Raw genomic sequence first — 24,491 nt, 5'->3', positions numbered from 1 at the left:
AAAATGTTATGACAATTATAACCTACAACCTTAGGAACTGGGAAGCAACAGTGTTTTATAAATAAATCACATGAGTTTTTTAAAAAAATAATGTTACTATGTAATACATGATAAAAATGTCATAACTCCACAAAAACTAAGAAAGACTATGTGCTTTTTTCCGCAGGTCCTCCTATTATCACTCTTGAGCCAGTAGGAACTGTTATTAATGCTGGTGGTAACATCATATTGAATTGTCAGGCAGCTGGAGAGCCTCATCCAACCATTACATGGTCCCGTCAAGGGCACTCTATCCCCTGGGATGACCGAGTTACTGTGTTGTCCAACAGCTCATTATATATTGCTGCTGCTCAGAAAGAAGATACCTCTGATTATGAATGTGTTGCTCGAAACTTAATGGGTTCTGTCCTCGTCAGAGTGCCTGTCATCGTGCAGGGTGAGTGTGATCAGAGGGATATTCATATAAACAGTACCTGGGGCAACCCAAAGCATAAAAATTGTTAATGTTTTACTTTGGATCTCCTTTAATCTTTAGATACTTCTAGGTAATGGGAATAGGACAAAAATCACATCATAATTTACAGACTGAAGGGACTAAAACAATGCAGATTAGAATTTTAAAATAACAAGTTAATAATTCAAAATCTCAAACTAAATTTTTGATCCAAAACTAAGTCAAATGTATTCTCAGAAATCCCCAACATATATAATTTGCTTTAAAAAAGGCCTCACATCCAGAAATTAAACAATATATAAATTTCTTGGTCTCTGACACTTCTAGCAGCCATGTCTAAGTGAGGAAGGATTGAATCTGAGAAGCTCTAGTTGACTGAGTTTCTTCTCTCACTCTTAGATTTTAATTTTACCTTCAAGGAGAACTTCTATAAGCTATTTCTCAGCAATTGTAAATTCAGTTCTGTACCCAGTGCATTCTTAAATAAAAATCTGATTTACAATTTTTTATTTGCAAAAGCTGAGACAAAAGTACAATGTTTTGTTTGCAGTTCATGGTGGATTTTCCCACTGGTCTGCATGGAGATCCTGCAGTGTTACCTGTGGAAAAGGCATCCAAAAGAGGAGCCGTCTCTGCAACAATCCCCTTCCAGCCAATGGTGGGAAGCCTTGCCAAGGGTCAGATTCTGAAATGAGAAACTGTCAAAACAAGTTGTGTCCAGGTACACCTCTGTCTTCAACTGATAGGCATGTGTTCAATAGAGATTCATTTCTGTTCCTTACCTGTGGATTGCCTCAGTGTTAGTACTTTCAATTGAAATATACCTGATGGTATAATGGTTACCTTTGCATAGTGGACGGTAGCTGGTCAGAATGGAGTCCTTGGGAAGAATGCACAAGGAGCTGTGGACGTGGCAACCGAACCAGGACAAGAACTTGCAGTAATCCATCAGCGCAGCATGGTGGGAGGCCATGCGAAGGGAATGCTGTGGAAATGATCATGTGCAACATCAGGCCTTGCCCAGGTGAGAAGCCACTGATTATACTAGGTAGGATAAGCAAAACTTTCATATTTTTAATTTCTATAAAGGAACTATAATTGCCTTTTCTTCTTCATTGTCAAAAGATATTATGGCCTCTATCCTTGAGAATCTGTTTCATAAAAAAAATTATGAACATATGACATTAATCAATGTTAAGTGAAATACCTGATTTCAGTGAATATGAACAAAGGCTCCAAACTGTAGTGTATTTTTTAATCATGTAATGAAAACTAAGTATTTGCAAAGTCACAAAGTAACATCTGGTCCAGCCATCCATTTTCAGGTAAGAAAAAGGAAGCCTAGAGAGGTTAAAGACTTGGCTGGCAAACACAACTGGTGAGGGGTAAAATACTAATAACTATCATTCACTAAATACCTATCATGATAGGAACCATTCTAGGTGCTTTATATTCATGTTGCTATTGGCCTGGCCTTGTAGGGCTCTTTCAGATTAAAGTGGTAGACATCAAACTTAAACAAGCTTAAGTAAAAAACTCTACAGGTATAATTGAATCCAAGGATTTGGACAACGTTTTTACTAGCATGTTTTCTGTCTCTCATCCCTGCTTTCCTCTCTTTGGCTTTATTCTCTATTAAACTCTTTCCATGTGGTGGAAAAAATGATTGCTGGCAGCTACTGGCTCACAGTGGCCTTAATCTAAGTAAGGCCTCGGAGAAAAAGAGTTCCTCTGTGTCTCAGGATTCATATCCACCTCTAAGAGCCCTGTTTCATTTTGTTTGAGTCACATGCTCAGCCCTGAGCTCAAGTGAGTCCAGGAGACGAGTACTCTGATAACCAGCTTAGGTGACTTGCCCATCTCGTGGGAAAAGGGTCAGAGCTCCTTATTTGGCAGCCCAAAAGAAATCGTATGGAGTAGAAGAGGGACTGTTCATTCATCTATTCATTCATTCATCCAACAAAGTGCTTATGACACTGTTGTAATTGCTAGAGTTAGAGTGATAAACAGACAATATCTTTCAAATATTAATGGCATGCTGAACAAACTCAAAGAGTTGAAGTGGTGAAGTACAACTGGCAGAGACACCTTAGCTAGAATGGTTGAAAAAGGGATGTGGACAAACCAAAAAGAGACAGGTATCCACTACATTGGGTATTGCATCCTACTGTGCAGACGAGGAAAGTTTCAGAAAATAATGTTAGGTAATTCACTAAGGTTACATACACTAAGGTTAGCCAGTAAAAAGTGAATCAAGGATTCTAACCCAGGTTGATTAGATTCCCAAGCCTATTCGTTTAGATCCTGCATATCTTAATTTGTAGTTCAGAACTTCAGTTACATTACAAAAATAAAATATTGTCCTTAAATATTAAAGAAGATAAATCAAAAGCCAAATATTTTTTAGTCTTAAAGAATTAAAAAGCTAATTGTAATAGCATTGTTCTAAAATTTTTAAAAAGTCAGAAATACCTGATTAGAGCTATTTTTGTACAACTTGTCAGGTATGATAACTATATAATGAAAAATTAAATGATATTTATAAATGTTCTAAGATAAAAGTCAATTTGTTCTCTTCATGTTAGTAACTATTTACTTAATTTCCATTGTTTTGTTCACTGTTCTATAGTCTTACTGTTTTTAGGTTTTCTTTAGTTATTCCACCAACCTCTAAGCCAATTGAATTTAGCTGTTGTTTTGGCATAATGCCAGTGACATCCTGGCGCCAGTCAGTAAGGGCATGTATCTCTTCCCAGTAAGAGCACATGTGAGAGTTTAGGGATGCCATATTGGTAGGTAGATATCAACCATAATGGGAGTATCTATACTACAGAAATTAGCAGATGCTACAAGTCAGTTTCCTTCCCCACCCCCAGAGAGCTGGTTGTTAGATATTTCTCAGCCCACCACTCAAAAATGAGCAGTTAGCTTAAAATAGCCTTTCTCATCCAGGAGTATATAAAAATCTTGGTGGTAGAAGATATTTGCTATTAGTACAAATTTATTTTTAACAACGTCAAACTTATAGAAAAGTTGCAGGAATAGTACAAAGAATTCCTATATAACCCTTACTCATATTCACCAATTGTATGTATTCCCTAAAACAAGGACATTCTCTTTCATAAACACAGTACAATGGTCAAAATTGGGAAATTTAACAATGACATAATACTGTTATCTAATCTTATCATCTGACCATATTATCTAATCCACAGTCTCCATTCAAATTTTGTCAATTGTCCCAGTAATATCCTTTATAACTTTTTTTTCCCATTCCAAGACTCAATCCAGGGTCACACTTGCACTTGTCATGTCTCTTTAGTCTTTTTAATTTTTTTTCTTTAGTCTTTTTTAATTGGAAAAAATTCGCAATCTCTTTTTGTTTTTCATGACCTTGATATTTTTGTAGTATACAGGCCAATCATTATTTATATAAGAGCTTTTAATTTGGATTTGTCTGATATTTCCTCATGATTACATTTAGGTTTGTATTTTACAAGAATATCACAGAAATGACTTTGTGTCCTTCTCATTTCAGAAGGCATATCATGTCAGTTTACCCCATCCTGGTGCTGTTAACTTTGTTTGCTTGGTTAAGGTTGTGTCTGCCATTATATGCATAGTTACTATTTTTACCTTTATAAGTAATAAGTATTTTGTAGGGGAACTTTGAGACTACATAAATATCTTCTTATCCATCTTTCACTCACGAGTTTTAGCATCCATTTATGATTCTTGTTTGAATAAGTTATTACTATGATCTTTGCAAGATAGTTATTTCTAACTCTATCATATATTAATATATCTGTTATTGACTTTCTACTATAAAGAACTTCCCAATTTCTTTACTTCTTGATTTATATCAGTAAGAACTCAGATATTTTTCAATGTCATGATACTGAGGTATCATTTAATGGTTTATTATGCACTGCTATCATCATTTTTTGTGCTGCTCAAATTATCCTAGATTTGGTTAGTGGAGGCAGCCCCTGTAGGTTCACTTCAGTGTTCTCTTGGGATTTCCCCATGATTTTTTGATTACTTCCTTTCTTGCTAGTGCAAATAGGTATTTCAGGCTTATCTTGTACTTTCCCTGCCCCATTTAAAAGAGTATTTTTAAGCTGCCAATCTTCCTCCTAAAAAAGATTGATATCTTCTGTGGTGGCCCATTCTGCCATTTGAGAACTGTTTTCATTAAATATGTGTCTGTGTGTATACACATATATACATACATGTATATATGTGTATACAGATTACAGATTACTTACAGAAAAGCATTTTTCATGTGTCTTTCTGAAACTATCGAGAACTCTGAGTGAAGCTCCTAATAGCTCATAGCTCATACTTTTTATGTAAGACTTGCTGAATTTCCTGCACTATTCTAAGCATTTGTCATCTATAAACTCTTTATTCCTCATCCCAACCCTAATAAGATATATTCCTTTATTATCTGTTTATTGCAGATGATGATGACACTAGGCACACAGAAGCCAAGTCATTTGTCAGGGTGGCACAGCTGGTATGGGCAGGGCAGTTCCTCAGGCGCAGGGCGTCTGCCCCATGGTCCCTGCATGTAGCACTGTGCTTCATTGCCCATCCGTAATCAGAGCTGTAATGTGGTGCAACAGAAAATCCAGTTATTATATTTTGTACTTTCCTATATACTAATTCCTCCATAGTTTTTTTATATCATCTATATATCATGATGTTTTATGCCTTCTTTGGTTTATGTTATCATTCTTCCTTTTTTCTTGCTATTATTCCATTCATATAATAGAAACATTTCAACTCTACCACATTTTACATTATGAAGTTCAATTATGGTTAAGGTTTTCTATGTTGATTAAAAAATAAAAATAAATAGGTCTTCAGCTAAAAACCTATGTTTATATGCAGTGGAAATGACACAGGTAGTAAATGAAAAAATGTTACCCAATTATAATCCTCCAATAAAAAAATACATCTATGCTAAATGGCTCTATATTGTTAGAGATTTGGGTTTTTGTTAACCAAGGCCTTGAAAATAGAATGTATTAAAATAATTGGAAGTGCAGATTTTTTGAAATTATATAGTCTATATATGAGAACTATGAGCGTCTGCCACCTGAATTAATAGAGAAGTAGTTTTGAATGCCTGCCAGAGGTTTAACCACTTCGGTACCAGCGTCGACTATAGTCGACAGCCACAGATGAACGTTTACAGCGACTTTAGCCGACAGCCATGATATGACTTTTCTAATTTTTCACTTATCAAAATAAAATTGTGAACATTTAAAAGTAACATAATGAAAACATATATGTATATGTTACCTATTCTGATTTACATTACAAGTAAAGCTGCCTATAATGTAAAACAAGCTTTCGGTGCTTTAAAGCTTTCCTCATCACACAGGAGCAAAACGGACTCGTTGTCCGTCAATGCACAGCACAAACTATCATGCGGACTATGAGTGCTGTGGGCAAGGTTTCGCTGCCGGTGAGTGCCGGACCGAAGTGGTTAAGGCTTTCTTCTTTCCTCTGAGATTTAGCCAAATACTTTGTGGTGCAAATTCTTGTTGGCTAAAATAAGACTGTATTTGTTTATGTCTACAAAGCACAGAGATAAATAGGCAACTCGATTAGAAATCAGTTAATATTATAAAATGCAAAATGTGTTTTAAAACATTTTCTATCAAAGCAAATGATAGTTTCACTACTTGGTTTTTGACTTATTCCTTTGATATCTTATAGGTTTTAGTAAGAGAATATTTAGACTCAGACCTCAGGGCCCCTATTTTGATTCAGATTTTGATTAAGGTGGATGTCCAAGAAACATACTTTATGAGCCCCATATCTAGAAAGTTCCCTTAAACTAAAATATGACCTGATACTGACTTGCATGCACCTAGGTAAGAAACATAAGGTTGTTCCAGTCTTGTGGTCAGATGGCGTAATATGTTAGTTACCAAAAGGAAGGCCTTAATATCACTCTTTGGAAACTACTGGTCAGCTTTTTCTGTTGTTTAGGAAGCAGGTGAGCATGTTATTCAGAACTTTTAATTCATGAACATTATGTAATGGAGAAAAATTTTTCAAAGAGTTACCACTGTGCAAATCATCATGCTGTTGAAAGATGCAAGCACACATGTAAGGATGAAGCCGAATCAGGCTTAAAGCTGCGGTCTCGCAGCCTGGGTCCCAAATTATCACTGTGGTAATGTTTGTGTTCTCCATGACCACATCTAGATCTGTTATATAGCCTTGTTCCTAGTTCCAGGTTCCTTCTACTTTCCCCAGAGCATAGAAAAGAGACAAATACCTTGCTAGGGTTTAAACACTCAGGTTGTGTTTCTTAATACATATGGTAGTTTGAGTAAATTTAAATTTAATGAAATAGCCCCTTGGGGTGATGTTAAACATTTATTTTGGCATTAGGTTGGTCTTCTGAATTTCCCTATAGATACAAATTCCTCTGAAAATACAACTGGAAGGAAAAAGGAAGAACATTATTTATTATGTTTCCTTTGGTTCAATATAAATTATTTTGGATTGTGGGCTAAGCAACTCATTGCTGAGTTAATTTATTTGTATAATTTTGTTTTTTAAAGATAGTTCTGTGGCTTGAAACTCTTGTCTCTTGGGGTGTTTGTAGTTCATGGAGCATGGAGTACTTGGCAGCCTTGGGGGCCATGCAGTGAAAGCTGTGGGAGAGGAACCCAGACGAGGAGGAGACTTTGCAATAACCCGCCGCCATCGTTTGCTGGATCCTACTGTGATGGGGCAGAAACACAGATGCAAGTTTGCAATGAAAGACACTGTCCGGGTAAAAGAAATACACTGTTCATATCTTTAATAAATTCACATCTACCTATCTTATCTAGGTAGGATGTCGGTAAGCATCTCTTCCCTTCTGATTATACCCACAAGAACATCACTCAATCTAACAATGCCCAGGATTTAACCTGGTGATTTTTAGGTAGTAACAAATCACATACGTTTTTCCCTTACTGCAGTGGATGGCAAGTGGGCAACTTGGGCCAGTTGGAGTGCCTGTACGGTGTCCTGTGGAGGAGGCGCCAGACAGAGAACAAGGGACTGCTCTGACCCCGCCCCCCAGCATGGAGGAAGCAAATGTGAAGGGAGTGATGTCCAGAGTGATTTTTGCAATAGTGACCCTTGTCCAAGTGAGTGTTGGAAATAGTGAGTCAACATTATACTTTCTTAAGTCCATATAGTATTCTGTTACTTCAGTCTTCAACCTTTGCTTTAGGGCATCCAAATGTTGGTGGTTGCTGTCGTGTCCCTGTAATGCCATAGACATTGATTCATATGGGCAGGGGCTGTGTCCTAGTTCACTCACTCTATTATAGGACCAACTGTGGAGTACAAGGATGAGAGCACGCTTACATGCTCACCCTTAATGATGCTTATGAATCCTTTATGGAGGCAAGGAGGCAGCTCTCTGCCTTAATTCAGTCATCAAGCTAGATTTCTAGACCTTAGCAGCAACTTGATGTCTGGAAATGTGAGTTCCACTGTATCCTGAATGTCACCGCCTGGCTCATCAGAAGCAGAGACCCTGTCTCATTCATACCCTCCAGTTCCTGGAATATTCTAAGAATCAATAAATGTGTGAAATGGAATCACACAATTACTGGAACGTACACCCAGTTTCTAGTCAAAATAGCAGCCAAGCCGTCTTCCTTTGGAAGCTGCCTATTTGTAGATTTGTGTGTTTCCTTTCAGTTCCCGAGGAGAGGCTTTTCCATACCCTTTGGATGAATGCCATTGTTAGCACTTCTCATTTTGGAGCTGCTTTTATGTCAAATGGTTCTGTGTTGCAGCGCATGGGCACTGGAGTCCTTGGAGTGGCTGGGGAACTTGCAGCCGGACGTGTAATGGAGGGCAGATGCGGCGGCACCGCGTGTGTGACAACCCTCGCCCCGCCAACGGAGGCAGAGCTTGTGGGGGGCCAGACTCCCAGATCCAGAGGTGCAACACTGACGTGTGTCCCGGTGAGCCTCTCGACCCCTGGCAGTAGAACGAGGGAAACATTTCATTAGTGCTCATTGTGGCATCCGCGTCGTTCCAGACCCAGTGGCAGTTGTATGGGCAGGGCACCCTACGTGTGTGCTTTACAATGAATTTGTTAATAGTGATCGAACATGCCACTCTTGTTCACAGTGGATGGAAGCTGGGGCAACTGGCAGAGTTGGAGCCAGTGTTCTGCCTCTTGTGGAAGAGGCGAAAAGACACGGATGCGGCTGTGCGACAATCCAGCGCCAGCTAGAGGTGGTCGTCCCTGTCCAGGAGATGCTACTCAGGTATCGAGATGCAATATGCAAACGTGTCCAGGTAAGCAACTAAATTGGACTTTGGAAGGACCATCGCTGGCACATTTAGAGCCTTTGTGTAAATTATTAAAAACTCTCACAAAACAGTGCCAACTCTAGGAGGAGCAATTAGAAAAACTTTATTTCTTGCCCCTAGTTGATGCAGCTCTTTATCCATATTCAGGGCTGGGTTGTAGCCTCTGCTGGCCCCCTTCCAAGCTTCCTGGTAAAAGGCTACAGTTGTCACAGCCATAATGGTAGTCCTAGGCTTGACGGGTGAGGCAGAGTGGAAGTAAAATAACGGTCAGTTCAGTTTGAGGAGAAAGAATGGGGGACCTCAAGTACCATCACCCAAGTCATGCATCACAGCTGGATATTGTAAGTGATGTGAAATTTCAGAATTCTAGAACTCATGCCCTTAGAAAGAGTTTTCTGGGATTCCAAGAAATGGTGGATAATAATAAATACCTTGCCTCAGAGGACAGGCTTCTAAAGGCTCTAAGAAGACCAACAAGAGCCATTTCATACTGCTAAAGTGTCAAGGTGCTATTGGGCTTTTCAAAGCTTTAAGGTTGCTTTAGAAATAAAAAGCCCCTAAAAATTAATAAGACCCATTTGACATCCCTCAAAGATATTGTGGATTTGGTTCCAGACCATCTCAATAAAGCAAATATTACAATAGCAATAAAGCAAGTCACACACATTTTTTGGTTTCCCAGTGAACATAAAAGCTATGTTTACAGTATCCTGTAGTCACTTAAGTGTGCAATATCATTATGTCTAAAAAACAATGTACATACCTTAATTTAAAAATACTTTATTGCAAAAACTTCCAACTTCTCTGAGCCTTTAGAATGTGGTAATCTTGCTGGTGTTCCCTCGCCTCGATGTTGGTGTCTGCTGACTCATCAGGTGGTGGCTGCTGAACGTTGAGGTGGTGTGGCGATTCCTTAAAATAAGACAGCAATGACGTTTGCAGCATCAATGGACTCTTTCTCTTTCTTCTCATGGAAGCTTTCTCTGCGGCATTCAATGCTGTTTGAAGCCTTTTGCCCACGGTAGAACTTCTTTCAAAATGGAGTCAATCCTCTCAAACCCTGCAGACTGCGTTACCAAGTTTATGTAATATTCTGTATCCTTTGTTGTCATTTCAGCAGTGTTCACAGCATCCTCACCTGGACTAGATTCCATCTAAAGAAACCACTTTCTTTTCTCATGTTTAAAAAGCAACTTCTCATCCACTCAGATTATATCATGAGATTGCAGCACTTCAGTCATGTCTTCAGGCTCCGCTTCTAATTCTAGTTCTCTTGCTATTTCCACAACTTCTGCAGTTACTTCCTCCGCTGAAGTTGGACCCCTCAAAGTTATCCATGAGGGTTGGAATCATCTTCTTCCAAAACTCTTGTTAAAGTTGATATTTTGACCTCCTGCCATGAATCACAAAGGCTCTTAATGACATCTATAGAGTGAAGAATCCTTTCCCAAAAGTTTTCAATATACTTTGCCCAGATCCATCAGAGGAATTACTATGTATGGCAGCTCTCCCCTATTTCTCAGTGTATTTCTCAAATAATAAGACTTGAAAGTCAAAATTGCTCCTTGATCCATGGGCTGCAGAATGTATGTGTTAGCAGGCATGAAAACAACATTAATCTCCTTGTACCGCATATCTCCATTAGAGCTCTTGGATGTCTAGGTGCATTGTCAATAAGAAGTAATATTTTGAAAGGAATCTTTCTCCCTGAGCAGCAGGTCTTAGTAGTAGGCTTAAAATATTCAGTAAACCATGCTGTAAAAGATGTGCTGACATTCAAACTTTGTTATTTCATTTATAGAGCACAGACAGAGTAGATTTAGCATAATTCTTAAGGGCTCTAGAATTCTTGGAATGGTAAATGACCATTGGCCTCAGTACAGGGGCTAATGTAGCTGGTGACTGAATTAGCCCCTAAGAAGAGAGTCAGTTTGTTTTTTGAAGCTCAGGAGCCAGGCATTGACTTCTCCTCTCTAGCTGTGACAGTCTTAGACAGCTTCATCTTCCAATATAAGGCTGTTTTGTCTACATTGAAAATCCATTGATTATTGAAGTCACCTTCATCAGTTACTTAGCTAGATATTCTGGAAAACTTGCTGCAGCTTCTCCATCAGCACTTGCTGCTTCACCATGCACTTTTATGTTATGGAGATAGTTTCTTGCCTTAAACCTCTTAAACCAACAACCATTTTCCTTCTACAGCTTCCTCTCCTCTTTCAGCCTTCATAGAATTAAAGAGAGTTCGCGTCTTTCTCTGGATTGGGCTTTGGCTTTGGGCTTTGTGGCTGGTTTGATTTTCTGTCCAGACTGCTAAAATTTTCTCTGTATCAACAATAAGGCTATTTCACTTTTTTATCATTTGTGTGTTTACTGGAGTGGCACTTTTAATTTTCTTCAAGAACTCTTCTTTTGCATTCACAACTTGGCTAACTGGGATGCAAGAAGCCTACTTTGCCTATCTCAGCTTTGAACATGTCTTCCTTATTAAGCTTAATCATTTCTAACTTGAATTTGAGTGAGAGATGTGCAACTCTTTCTTTCGTGTGAACACTTAGAAGCTGTTGCACGGTAAATAATTGGCCTAATTTCAATATTATGGTGTCTCAGGGATGAGGGAGGCTTGAGATAGAGGAGTAGCTCATCAGTTGGTAGAGCAGTCAGAACATACAAAACATGGACTAAGTTCACATTATACGGATGAAGTTTGCAGTGCCCCAAAACAATTACACTAGTGACAACAAAGATCACTGATCACAGATCACCATAACAGATATAGTGATAATGAAAAAGTTTGAAATATTGCAAGATTCACCAAAATGTGACACAGAGACGAAGTGAGCATATGCTGTTGGCAAAGTGATGCCAGTAGACTTGCTCATCAGAGGGCTGCCGCAAATCTTCAATATGTAAGAACTGCAATATCTATGAAGTGCAGTAAAGTGAAGTACAATAAAATGAGATATGCCTGTATATGATGACAGTATCTGAAATACCTAGTCCTTGCTTTAAATATTAAAAGATACCAGATAATGAATGTGTATAAATTTCACTATCAGCTTCTTCCCAATATGTTGCCCTTCTTGTCAAAGCATGAAATTAATTTTTAAAAATTCATTAGCCACCTATTCTGTACTAGTAAACAATAATTTTGTCTTCATAAAAAGGGATGAAATTACTGTAAAGACATTTCTTTTTATTTATAATTGTTTTTTGTCATTCTGAAGGTTTTATTTCTTTTATTTCTTTTTTATTTTTTTTTATTTCAGCATATTTTGGGGGTACAAATGTTTAAGTTATGTGTATTTCCCTTGCCCCACCTGAGTCAGAGCTTCAAGTGAGTCCATACCCCAGATGTTATAATTGTTTTTGAACCAAATTGGCTTGGTATGAATTTTACAGCACTGTCAAAAGTATAGTATCTTTCTCAAGTTAAGCATTTTTTAATATATATGCAACATGAAGAACTTGATAAACCCTTGATCTAGAGCCTGAGGCAGAACAGTGTCCCTCAGATACTCCACATTCATGTTGGCAGTGGCCTGTAAGAAGGCTTAGAGGCTGTTTTGCTGGCGAGCTCTCTTCTTTCTCTGTCTTCTCATGAAGGAAGCACTAAATAAAGGAACATCCGTTTTAATGCTGAGAAGATCCATGTTCAAATCATTGCTCCACTTTCTAGCTATGTAATGATGGGAAAATTGCTTGATTTCTATGAACTTTTCCTAATCTGCAGACTATAGCTACTTAAAGCCATCTTGTAGAATTGTTAATAGTATTAAAAGAGTTAAGGCATATTAAGTGTTTACTGTTGTGCATGACATGATAGCTATATTCTCATTTCATCATTTCATCACCACCAACAAACACATACTTTATTTTAGTTTTGGGACTGGATGCTGATTGTATTCTTTGGCTTGTAAATTAATATTATGATGAACATAGATTGGAAGGATCCTAGATTTATGGGGGATGATGGGTGTTACATGGAAGTCAAATGTTTTAAAAGCTTATTTATTTCACTTTTAAATTCCGATGTCATATGACCTTTTTGATATTTGAGAAAAGATTTGTAGCATCTCTGAATACTGGCCTTCTTTACTCCCATGTAATGTTGATGGAATTGCTTCCTTATCCAGGAATGTTTTTTCTTTTCCCAATAGGTGGGCCCCAGCGAGCCAGAGGAAGTGTTATTGGAAATATTAATGATGTTGAATTTGGAATTGCTTTTCTTAATGCCACAGTAACAGATAGCCCTAACTCTGATACTAGAGTAATACATGCCAAAATTACTAATGTACCACGCACTCTTGGTAAGTCTCTTTGCTTATAAAAGTTGTTCATAGCCTCCTTTTAAAAATTTATAAATTATTCTTCATCTTATTACTTTCCCTTAAATCTTCTAGAGGATGCTATTACTAAGTCATCAATAGAGTAGTACTTAGCTCTATTCCAATGGTAAGCTTTTAAGGATACATTAGGTATGGGTATTTTTTTGTGTTCTTCAACATTATAGAATTCATCCTGATGAAGAACATGCTATCAAAAAATAAAAGGCTGTAAATATTTTGCTCTGTCACCTTATTTATCTTTTTTCTTTAGGTTCAGCAATGAAAAAGATAGTTTCTATTTTAAATCCCATTTATTGGACAACAGCAAAGGAAATAGGAGAAGCAGTCAATGGCTTTACCCTCACCAATGCAGTCTTCAAAAGAGAAACCCAAGTAGAATTTGCAACGGGTTAGTGTCAGCTGAACTTCATATTCTATTATTAATTTTAAAACTATGATTGCCATAAAGATTGGAGGTTAAGAAAAATATGTTATAGGCTCCCACAGAGAATAATTACAAAGTTTTTGATACAATCTTATCATAAATGATATAAAGGCAATTTCATATTTTCCTGTAAACTTGTACTGACATGAAGTCATAAGAGGCCATGTGTTCTCAAACAGTACAGTAATTTGTATAGTCCAAAAGTTTTTTTCTCCTCTTTTCTGTATCTTTTCTCTTTAAATCCTTAGAGAGGGTTTTAAAGGCCAAAGAAGGCAAATAAGTCATTGTTATAAATTAAACACTTTTGCCTTTAATTTGAGATTCAATCTGGGTAACATATAGCAATTCTTTATCAAAAAGAAGGAAATAAAAACAAGCAAATCTAAAAGCTTTTCACTTATCCACGGTGTTAAGTAGTACGTGTTAGCTCTTCATGCCCTTTCAAGGTGCATACAGGTATTTATAGAGCTCCATTTCAAGCCTCTTCAAAGTTGTCAGCCTCAATGGCAGTGACAGTTAAGAAAGAAGTGTTGAGCGAAGTCATATCTTTAAACAACATTAGTCACCAAGAAGACAAGTTGGGTCTTTTCATGTCATCCACTTATTGAGAGGCCCTTTTGCTATTAATACTTTTCTTTGAAGCATCAGAAAGAACAAAGTCCTGTGGCCAGGCTTGTGGTTATTGCCAGATTGCCTGATGAAGCTGTTCTTCCATTCTCAATCCATCTTTGTAGAGCTGCCTTGTTATTTCTTGTGAGTTTAAAGTATGGAATTCTTCACATAATCACATGCTACGTTTTTGCCACACAAAAAGAAATTTTAGAAGAAACTTCATTCAATAAGCCACACTCTTTGATTGGGAGGTTAAGTGCTAATTTAATTCTCTTATCATCTGTGCTCGTTCAGGTTTAAACTAAAATAACAGAGCTGAACTGGTATGTGAGGTAAATCCGCTGTCTGCTTACACAAACCATATATTTTTTGCTGTCAAAATGAATGCCTTATAATTTCCAGGAGAAATCTTGCGTATGACTCACATTGCCCGGGGCCTGGATCCTGATGGCGCTTTGTTGCTAGATATTGTTGTGAGTGGCTATGTGCTGCAGCTTCAGTCACCTGCTGAAGTCACCGTAAAGGTAAAATGCCCGAATAATTTTTCTGCACTGTTCATTAGAGTAATGATAAGATTATGAGTCAAAGATCCATAGAAAGAGTGCAGAGAACCTGTGTATTTTCCCTTGTTGATTTTGGAGAGTAAATGCCTAAATCTAGGTTATAAATGATTATCCGGTCTTTGTTTAAAAATCTTTAGGAACAACATTCTCTTAGGGGTTTTATTACCCTGCTTTTCAGGACCAAGATCACTGCTGTGTTGATTTAAGCCATTTGTTTAATTTTCTTCAGACAAAGAGAATAAAAATTCTTGCATAAAAAGATTTTGTGTATCATCCACAAAAGTATGTCAGAAATTAAAGAATAACAATCACCCTTTTACATCCTTCTTTATCCTCTACTTAAAACTTTGAGTCTCTTATTAAAATGAAATTTGCGACAGTAAAATTATAAAACTAATACGGTTACAATTAAAAGGTTCAAACTTCAAATTATTTCCTAAACATGACTGTACAATTACAATTTTATTTGTAACTGAGTATTTTTAGCCCCTAAGCCTTTCCCCCACCCCTCTTTCTGTATCTTATAGTACTCTTAAGAAAAAAAAAATGGTATGAGCCATGTTGATCTTCAAATCCATATTCTCCTTAGGATTACACAGAGGACTACATTCAAACAGGTCCTGGGCAGCTGTATGCCTACTCAACCCGTCTGTTCACCATTGATGGCATCAGCGTCCCGTACACTTGGAACCACACCATTTTTTATGACCATGCTCGGGGAAGAATGCCTTTCTTGGTAGAAACACTCCATGCGACCTCTGTAGAATCTGACTATAACCAGTTAGAAGAGACATTGGGTTTTAAAATCCATGCTTCAATTTCCAAAGGTAATTTTATTAAAGGAAAGTCCTTATCTTTATGGCATCCAGTCCTTTCTAAAAGAGTAAAAATAAAAATTGCATTGATGCCATTCAAAATAAGGATATGAAGGCCTAGACCTAACATGATAATATAAGGTTTTTCATGTGTGTTGTCTATATTTTATTGTAGGTAAAGCCCTGTGGTAAAGCCAACCAAATTGGAGTTCTAGTACAGTTAATTTACTAATATGCATCTTCATACTACATAGTAGAGTTATTCTTCTATTCCTTATTTACAGAGAGAGTTAAAACTATATAATCTGTCTGAAACATTTTTCTTTGAGTAATAAAGTCCGTTTGTTACTATTCTGAATCTTGTATTTGTCAAAGAATTTTTTAAATTCCTGAAAGATAATGTAAAGGTGTATCTTAGCCAAAAATAGTAAAAAAAAAAAAAAAGTTTTCATATTTTGAAAGCTGTGCAGCAATAATCAGGATTCCAACTGTCATTTCTTTTCCTGCAAATTATGATTGTTGAACTGCTTTCCATTTTCCAAGCATCTTTCTCCAACCCTTGATCTAAACAGCCTCCCTTTGCTGTGTGGGTTCTTCAATATGTCTGTTCGCTGAGATTTCCTTTTCTGTCATAAGAGCCACCACAGCAATTAGCATTCTTTATTCTGTGGGGTTTTGATATTGGGAGATACTTGCATGTATTTATGCTATAGACATTCAGTATTTGCATGACTTTAGCTTTGAACTTTAGGCTTCCATGAGTACATTTAAAAGGATTCACATTGGACCTTGTGAATACGTGTGTTTTGCTATGTGCTGGCTGTCCTATCATAGACCCAAGTATATTTTAAACATCACCATTTTGTTCTAACATGCTTAGCAGATAAACTAAACATTCATTTTTAGTGTTCACTCTTGCTTTCATCAGTTGTGCATATGACCATTTTCTTCGTCAACATGTATCAGACCTGCTTCATCAAATTTAAAATCTGGGAGTGTGAGTACACGTTTTTTGAGATAATCACAGATTTATAAAATCTCATAGCCAGCGAGGTCCAGAGTCTCCCATCTCCTCCACCCACATCATCTCCACCACCACCTTGTTTTATTATTGTCATGCACGTTCAGGCCACTTGGACAAAAGAAAAGCCTATTGGAATGAAGAGCTATATCGTCTCTTCCCAATTATGCCTGCTTTCCAAATCTAACTTCTGTTTCTACTCTTTTCAGTACTCTAAAAACAGGTAACTCAGCACAAGACATTGGTTATAAATGAAATTATACTATCTGGGACTAAAAGAATTAAAATGATTTTTGAAAAGTCACATACCCTTTGGACCCAGTCATGTCAATTTTCTAAGCCTAAAACTGCTTGAAGGCCTTTGTGGCATCTCTGGGAGTGCTGTTGAGGGATCTGGATCCCTCAATATAAGGACACACCCTGTAAGCCCTTTAAGGCCCTTTAGTGTTCTTGGATACCATGGCTCTATGAATTACATCTGATACATGTGCCATTTGTTGTTGACATTGTTCTTGCGAATTGTGAGAATTGTGTGCCTGCAATTTGTTTTTGAGTGACCACCAGAGGGCAAGCTTGCCTTCTTAGTAATTTAGCCAGCAAATGCTCTTTTTATTATGTTGGGTCTAGAATAGAGCTATGTATGGTTACAGCGCAATTAGAATCATGTAGAGAGCTTGATAAAAGTTCAGATTTCTAGGCACAAAGAGTTTTGGTTTAGCAAGTCTAAACAAGGGCCCAGGACTCTCTACTTTTAACACAGACCCTGAATGATTCTAACATATCTGATCTGGACACTGGTTTTTGGAAACTAACTAGTGGTCAAGACAACTCACAAATATAAATCAATCTCACTAAAAAAATTTTATTCTTTAAAATGAAGTGGATTTTTTAAAATTATAAAGTATATTTATATTTTACAAATTAATCAGAAGATATCAGAAACTATAAAGGAAGAGATAAATTTAACTATGAATAAATTTTTAAAACTTCCTCATGGGAGTATAAAAAAAGCAAAATGAGAAGGTAAAATATGCACAAAGAAGAAATATTTTCATCACATATTATTGACAACTATGATTAACGTTTATATATACAAGGCTCTTAAAAATCAGTAAGAAAGAGACAAATATCCTCTATAGAAAAATACATAAAGGAAATTCACAAAAAAGTCATAATGACAAATAAATCTGAAGAAAATGTTTACCTTCATTAATTAGCAAAGAAATTTAAAGTAAAACTGAGGTATCATTTTTTAACTATCATTATCAGAGATTAGCAAGTGTGATGACTGGCTAGTATTAAAGAATTAGTGGGAATTGAACACTCTTCTAAATTGCTGGCAGGGGTATAAATTGGTTCAACATTTCTGGAAGGTAGGATGTATCAGTAGCTTTTCAAATGTTTAAATCTTTTCAGTTATCCTAGGAGTCTGTTCTAAGAAAATCATAGAAAAAGTCAAAGATGAATGGTCAGAAAGCTTCATCCCGTGCTATTTATAATAGGAAAATAATGAATACATGTCCGTGAAGTAGAAAATAAATAGGTAAATTATGGCACAGCTTTGTGATAAATTCTTAAACAACCATTGAAATAATTTTTCAGAAATATTTATTTATTCTATTTTATTTATTCATTTGAACAAGCATTGTGGAGTTCCTACAGTGTGCTAGACACTGTTCAATACCCAGAACAACTGACAGTATAACTGTAAACAAGTGACAAAGGAGAATGTTTGTGACAACAATTGAAAAGCAGTATATAGTGTGACCCAAACTTGGGTCACACACGCCTGAGTGATTTTAAGGAAATCTTTATACTGCTTAGAAGCACAGATTCCTTGGTGTTTTTCTTGCCAATTTTCATAGGAATAGGACCAAGGGATCTATATTTTTAATAAACTTTCCAACTGATTTTTATGATCAGTAAAGTTTGGCAATTATTAGTCTTTGTATCAGCTTAATTTGTAAGTATGTAAAAATTACTGAAAGGAAAAACATCAAAATCTCAGAAGTAGCTTGTTAAAAGTGACAAGATTATAAGGAATTTTATTTTATACTTGTAAAGTGTCTACTATTATCATACATTATTATAACATAAATATTTTGGGTTGCCTTCTATCTTGAAAGAAAAATCATAACTAATATAATTCAAAAGAACACACTTTAACTTTAATATTAAAAATAAATAAAAGAAAGAATTCATAATAAAATATAATGCATTTTAATATAAAAATCTTTGGACAAAGAGAATTAGTCATATGCATGAACATACATATAGAATCCTACTGTGATTTTGTTTTGAAACATCAAGCAACTCTTAGTAATATCCTAAATTAAACAAAGTAGAATCAGCTATCAATTTATATGACAACTGCACTCCTGGAAAGTTCACTGTATATTTAAATCATGGCAGACAGGTTCCAGCTTAGAAAAGTACAGCTGTTTTACTTTCATAAAAGTCTTGCAGGGCAAGGGACACATCATCTTGCAGGACTATCTCACACATTGCAATATTGTAAAACCTGCCCCAAGGTCTGCCCCCTCACTAAATTTTAATAGTCCTGTTATCATCATGACAACCAAAGTGTCTCCAAAAAACTTCCTAAATGCCACCAAAAATCTAAACCTACTATCAGATAATAACTTATCATGTTTATAAGACATGTTTTTTTCACAGCTGTATCCCCAACACAGTGCCCCAAACAACCTACTGTTGGATTAAGGAATGTATAAACAAATGACTAAATGGGATATAAATTATGATCACCACCTGAGTTGTATTGAGTTCCTTGGTTGAAAGCCAAACAGATTTGCATCAAAATCTTGCTTCTGCACATATTAGCTCTTTGACCATAGGCAACTTATATAACCTCAGTCTCAAGTTCCTTGTCTGAAAATTGGGTACCAGGAGATTAGGGAGCTGTGAAGTTTAAATGAAATAAAAAACATGAAGCTCACAGTACCCTGTGTGACACACAGTAACCACGCAATGATAATTTAGCAATATGCCCTAGACATTTCTGTCCCATCTATTCCCACTCCCTTGCACGCACAGGAAGATTAAGAGCACTCAGGAAAGAGTATCCTAACCTGTTCTTGTTAGTGTGTTTTTTTTCTGACGCCTAATTTAAATATGTTTTATCACAATATGCCTGTTTCTCTTTGCATCAACTATGTGGAAAGGGAAAACGTTTAGTCACACATGAGGGATTTTGACCCAAATGTTCAACATTGCAAATGGAGGAGATCCACAAAAGGAGGGGGTTTCTTTATAGAGTTTGTATTTTTAACCGGCACAAATTATTTTACATTGCTTGAAAACAGCATTCCTCCTACTAGAATAAAACAGAATAGTGATGGCTGGAAGAATAGGACTTTGCCTGTGGTTATGCCTGACATACACATTTATCTTGGACACTTTTTAGTTATCACGGAATAATTTTATTTAATTTTCTTTTTATTGATATAAACAAATTACACAGAAAATCTGTTTCCATGGCAGTTTACCAATGATCTCTAGACTAGGATTCCTTCAGTCCTTGGTTGAGAAACAGGAAATTTTCCATTCTTGCCTATTGCATTTTTGCATCATGTGTCTCATCTTTTTCAACTTTGGCATATCTCCCCAGGGAAGATTGCAATAGAAATAAACTGGTGCTAATATACTAATAAGGCAGTTAACTTTGCTTTCCTCTCTGTGGTAGGAGATCGCAGTAATCAGTGCCCCTCTGGGTTCGCCTTAGACTCAGTTGGACCTTTCTGTGCTGGTAAGTACAGGAATAAATAAAGCATTTCTATTTTTATAAAACTATCATGATGGATATCATTCAGTGGACATCTGTTGCACTTTTACTAGGAATTTAATCATTGCAACAGTCCTGTAAACGTCCCATTTGACAGCTGAGGAAATTGAGATGTAGAGGAGTTCAATAAACTGTCTAAAATCACTCAGCATCAGGTGGCAAAGCTAGATTTGAATTTAAATTAGATTACAAAGCCCATACTCTTTCAATGTGGCCATTGTCAACTGTGTCAGAGATAGTGACCAAGTACAGAGATGGGGTGAACAAAGAGCCAACACCGAACTCCATCTGGTGGCTTGGTTACAATGGGTGTGTGATAGCAATAATCCAATACTAAGTCATCTAACCCTAGAGTTGCTCAGATAGGGCAGGACTGTGGACCTAGAACTAATGATTAGTTGAAGGACCAATATAATAGAGTCACAGATAAGTAAAAAGCTACGTAAATGGCTTAAGGAACTCAAATTTGCATACATAGTACTTTTCTTTCACTGATACATGATGCAATATAGTCTTATTGTTAAAAGGTAGTCTTCAGACTGCCCAGTTGGTTTTCAGACTGCTCAAGTTCAAATCTGAGCTCTGCCAGCAATGACCAGTGTAACCTTGGGCAATTTACTTAACCTCTTTTTTCTTTAATTTTATCATGCAAAGTGAGAATGGTAATAAAAATACCTATGTCCCAGGAGCACTGTGAAGAGTGAGTTAAGGCAGGCAGAAAGCATTTAGATCACTGTAAATGGTAAATAAATTTTAGCTATCACTGTTGTTTTAGAATATAATGGAAACATCTATTTACCATCAAAAATAACTTGGAGACCCCAAATTAATTTTTATTTAGCAATTACACTTTGTGGCTCTTAGAGCATTTTCTACTGCATTTAATTCAACTCACTGGCCTCTATAAGCAACTATTTTCACTGGCTTTAAATAACTTCTAGAAAGTTTTAGAACTTTCTATAGAACCTAGGAAATAACTTCTAAGGGTTATACCTACTGATAGGCCTTTTCTTCCTTCTTTCAGATGAGGATGAATGTGCAGCAGGGAATCCCTGCTCCCATAGCTGCCATAATGCCATGGGAACCTACTACTGCTCCTGCCCAAAAGGCCTCACCATCGCTGCAGATGGAAGAACTTGTCAAGGTGTTCACACAGCAAAATCTAACAGACACATTTATGCAATGGTCAAGGCAATCTTTGACCTAGGAAAAGTGTGGTAGACCAATCCCCTTCTTTCCTACTACCTATCCCCACACCTTTACAACAAACACGAAAGGTCTTCCCTGGGTTGAGAAGGAAAGGGGGAATACTGCTCGTGTGCTCCCTTCCCATGGGGCACTCTCAAAGCAGGGCTGCCTCGGGTGACTTACTCAAGATCTCAGAAAGGAGAAGTAACTTCTTAAAAGCCACCTAATTTATACGTGGTCTAATTGATCATCAGTCTATGAAGATATCACAGCATGCTGCTATGAATTTGTCAGCTATTTAACCCACCTGAAAGGACTCAACCAAAAAAAAATCCAGTCCTTCTAGCTCTTTTCTATTTTTCAAGTGTCATTCATTCATTGCTTTTCTTATCCCCATTTCACGGGAGATTCTTAGGTTGGGTTTTTTTCAGCGGACTTCAGTTGAATGATTCCCTCTTTTGCAGATATTGACGAATGTGCTTTGGGTGGACACACCTGCCACACTGGTCAGGATTGTGACAATACTATTGGGTCCTATCGCTGTGTGGTCCGCTGTGGAATTGGCTTCCGGAGAACCTCTGATGGGCTGAGTTGTCAAGGTATAAAACTGAAGGCCTTTTATTAATGTTCATGACACTAAGAATTAGACCCCCTTTGGAATCCTAATTTAAAATAGACTCTCTCGGGGAAAAATTCCAATGGGGAAGGACCGGATGAAAGGGAGAGAGTGAGGAGATACCAAGCAAGTGGGACTCCAGTCTCCCAGGAAAACTTAAACCAGGACTTCATTTTACATGTTTTGTAAGGTCAGATTCTTGATAATATATTATTTAGATAGAATATTCCACAGCTATTTTAAGTATTTGTAGCACAGTGGTTTTAAATAACATTTGGCTGTTACCATTTGACAGAGGAGATTATACAGCACAATCTAATAAAGTCTATTTCATAAAAATCCCATTGCATAAGACTACCAAAATGTTTATTGAATGAATTTTTTAAAAAGACTATATTTTAGAGCAGTTTTAGGTTCACAGCAAAATTGAGCAGAAAGTACAGAGAGTTTCCATATAATTCCTTCCCCCCCCACACACACACACACAGCCTCCTGCACTGTCAACATCCCCTTCCACGGTGGTACCTTTGTTACAACCAATGAACCTACACCGACATCCTTATCACTCAGAGTCTGCAGATTAAATTAGAGTTCCCTCGGTGTTGTACATCCTGTGGGTTTGCACTAATTTATAACGACATGTATCTACCGTTACAGCATCTATCCTACAGAATAGTTTCACTGCTCTAAAGATCCACGGATTCATCCTTCCCTCCCTCTAACCTCTGGCAACAACTAATAGTTTCGCTGTGTCCATAGGTTTGCCTTTTCCAGAATGTCATATAGTTAGAATCTTATCGTATGTAGCCTTTGCAAATTGGCTTCTTCCACTTAAGAATGTGCATTTAAGGTTCCTCATGTCTTTGCCTGGCTTGATAACACATTTCTTTTTAACACTGAATAATATTCCATTGTGTGAATGTACCACAGTTTATTCATTCACCTACTGAAAGACATCTGGGTTGCTTCTAAGTTTGGTCAAATATAAATAAAGCTTCTATCAGGAATTTTCATAGAAGTAAAAAGAGTGGATCCATAACTGAATGTCCATCAATGGTAGAAAGACTAAATGAAGCATCATACATCTACACCATGAACCATTGCACAGCTGTGAGAAAACCCAAATTATATATAACTTTTGTAGAAAATAGTATGTAGCTGGAAAACAATAACCAAAGAAAAAGGAAATGGATCTATATATTTAGGTAAAGATACGTATGTGTATGCAGAGCAGATATGTTATTATTCATACTAATAAAGTTTAGTAAAGATTGTTAGTGTTGTTTGTCTTTGGTGAGTGAGAGGATAAAAAGGGAAAAGGAAGGCCAAGCAAAAGAGGAAGAGGAAGAAAAAACAAAACCACACTATGAAAATATTTCATAAGTATATGATCACATTTGTGCATTTATATAAGTTGTGGCTTTTGAGAGGTTAAATTAACCTCAAATAGAAAATAGTACAAACTAAGAGACATTGGCAATCTCAAGGTTTGGAATGTAAGATGAGGAAGTAAATAACCTAAATATGATTTTTCTTTTGAAGTGATTGGAATAGAACAATAGAGAAACGGGCAGGAGCTTGAGATCAGTATAGAACTGAGGGAGGGATTTGGGTTTTTATGCTTTTTGGGTTTTTTTTTTTTTTTTTTTTTTTGAGATAGAGTCTCACTCTGTTGCCTGGGCTAGAGTGCCATGGTGTCAGCCTAGCTCACAGCAACCTCAGACTCCTGGGCTCAAGCAAACCTTCCGCTTCAGCCTCCTGAGTAGCTGGAACTACAGGCATGCACCACCATGCCTGGCTAATTTTTTCTATTTTTGGTAGAGATGGAGTCTCGCTCTTGCTCAGGCTGGTTCAAACTCCTGAGCTCAAACAACCTGCCCACCTCGGCCTTCTAGAGTGCTAGGATTACAGGTATGAGCCACTGCACCTGGCCATTGGGGATTTTTTATTTGTAAAAATTTAAGGTGTACAAGTGTAATTTTGTCACATGGGTGTATTGCATAGTGGTGAAGTCAGGGCTTTTAGTGTATCCATCATCCGAATAACGTACATTGTGTCATTAAGTAATTTCTCATCATCCACCCCCCCACCCTTCTGAGTCTCCATTGTCCATCATTCATGTTCTATATCCATGTGTGCACATTGTTTACCTCTCTCTTATAAGTGAGAACATGAGATATTTTTCTTTCTGTAAATAAGTGTTTCGCTTGAGATAATGGCCTCCGGTTCCATTCATGTTGCTGCAGAACGCATGAATTCATTTTTATGGTTGTACAGTATTCCGTTGTGTATATATATCAC

At 37.0% G+C, this 24,491-nt stretch overlaps 1 protein-coding gene across 1 annotated transcript in view; it reads left to right on the top strand.

Moving 5' to 3' along the window:
• HMCN1 (hemicentin 1) overlaps positions 1-24,491 on the top strand; it is a 447,089-nt gene that overhangs the window by 401,626 nt on the left and 20,972 nt on the right. Inside the window, exons 87-100 of the mRNA XM_012736423.2 lie at positions 167-436; positions 1,005-1,175; positions 1,308-1,478; positions 7,086-7,256; positions 7,447-7,617; positions 8,278-8,448; positions 8,618-8,788; positions 12,961-13,110; positions 13,400-13,537; positions 14,588-14,709; positions 15,338-15,575; positions 20,288-20,350; positions 21,411-21,530; positions 22,039-22,173. Coding sequence (XP_012591877.2) covers positions 167-436; positions 1,005-1,175; positions 1,308-1,478; positions 7,086-7,256; positions 7,447-7,617; positions 8,278-8,448; positions 8,618-8,788; positions 12,961-13,110; positions 13,400-13,537; positions 14,588-14,709; positions 15,338-15,575; positions 20,288-20,350; positions 21,411-21,530; positions 22,039-22,173 — 2,262 coding nt within the window. The remainder of the gene's footprint in view (positions 1-166; positions 437-1,004; positions 1,176-1,307; positions 1,479-7,085; positions 7,257-7,446; positions 7,618-8,277; positions 8,449-8,617; positions 8,789-12,960; positions 13,111-13,399; positions 13,538-14,587; positions 14,710-15,337; positions 15,576-20,287; positions 20,351-21,410; positions 21,531-22,038; positions 22,174-24,491) is intronic.

Source organism: Microcebus murinus, chromosome 23 (assembly GCF_040939455.1).
Source record: "Microcebus murinus isolate Inina chromosome 23, M.murinus_Inina_mat1.0, whole genome shotgun sequence".
NCBI classification, from domain to species: Eukaryota; Metazoa; Chordata; class Mammalia; order Primates; family Cheirogaleidae; genus Microcebus; species Microcebus murinus.
The sequence above is the reverse complement of the archived record's forward strand: the minus strand, read 5'-3'. Positions and strand labels throughout refer to the sequence as shown.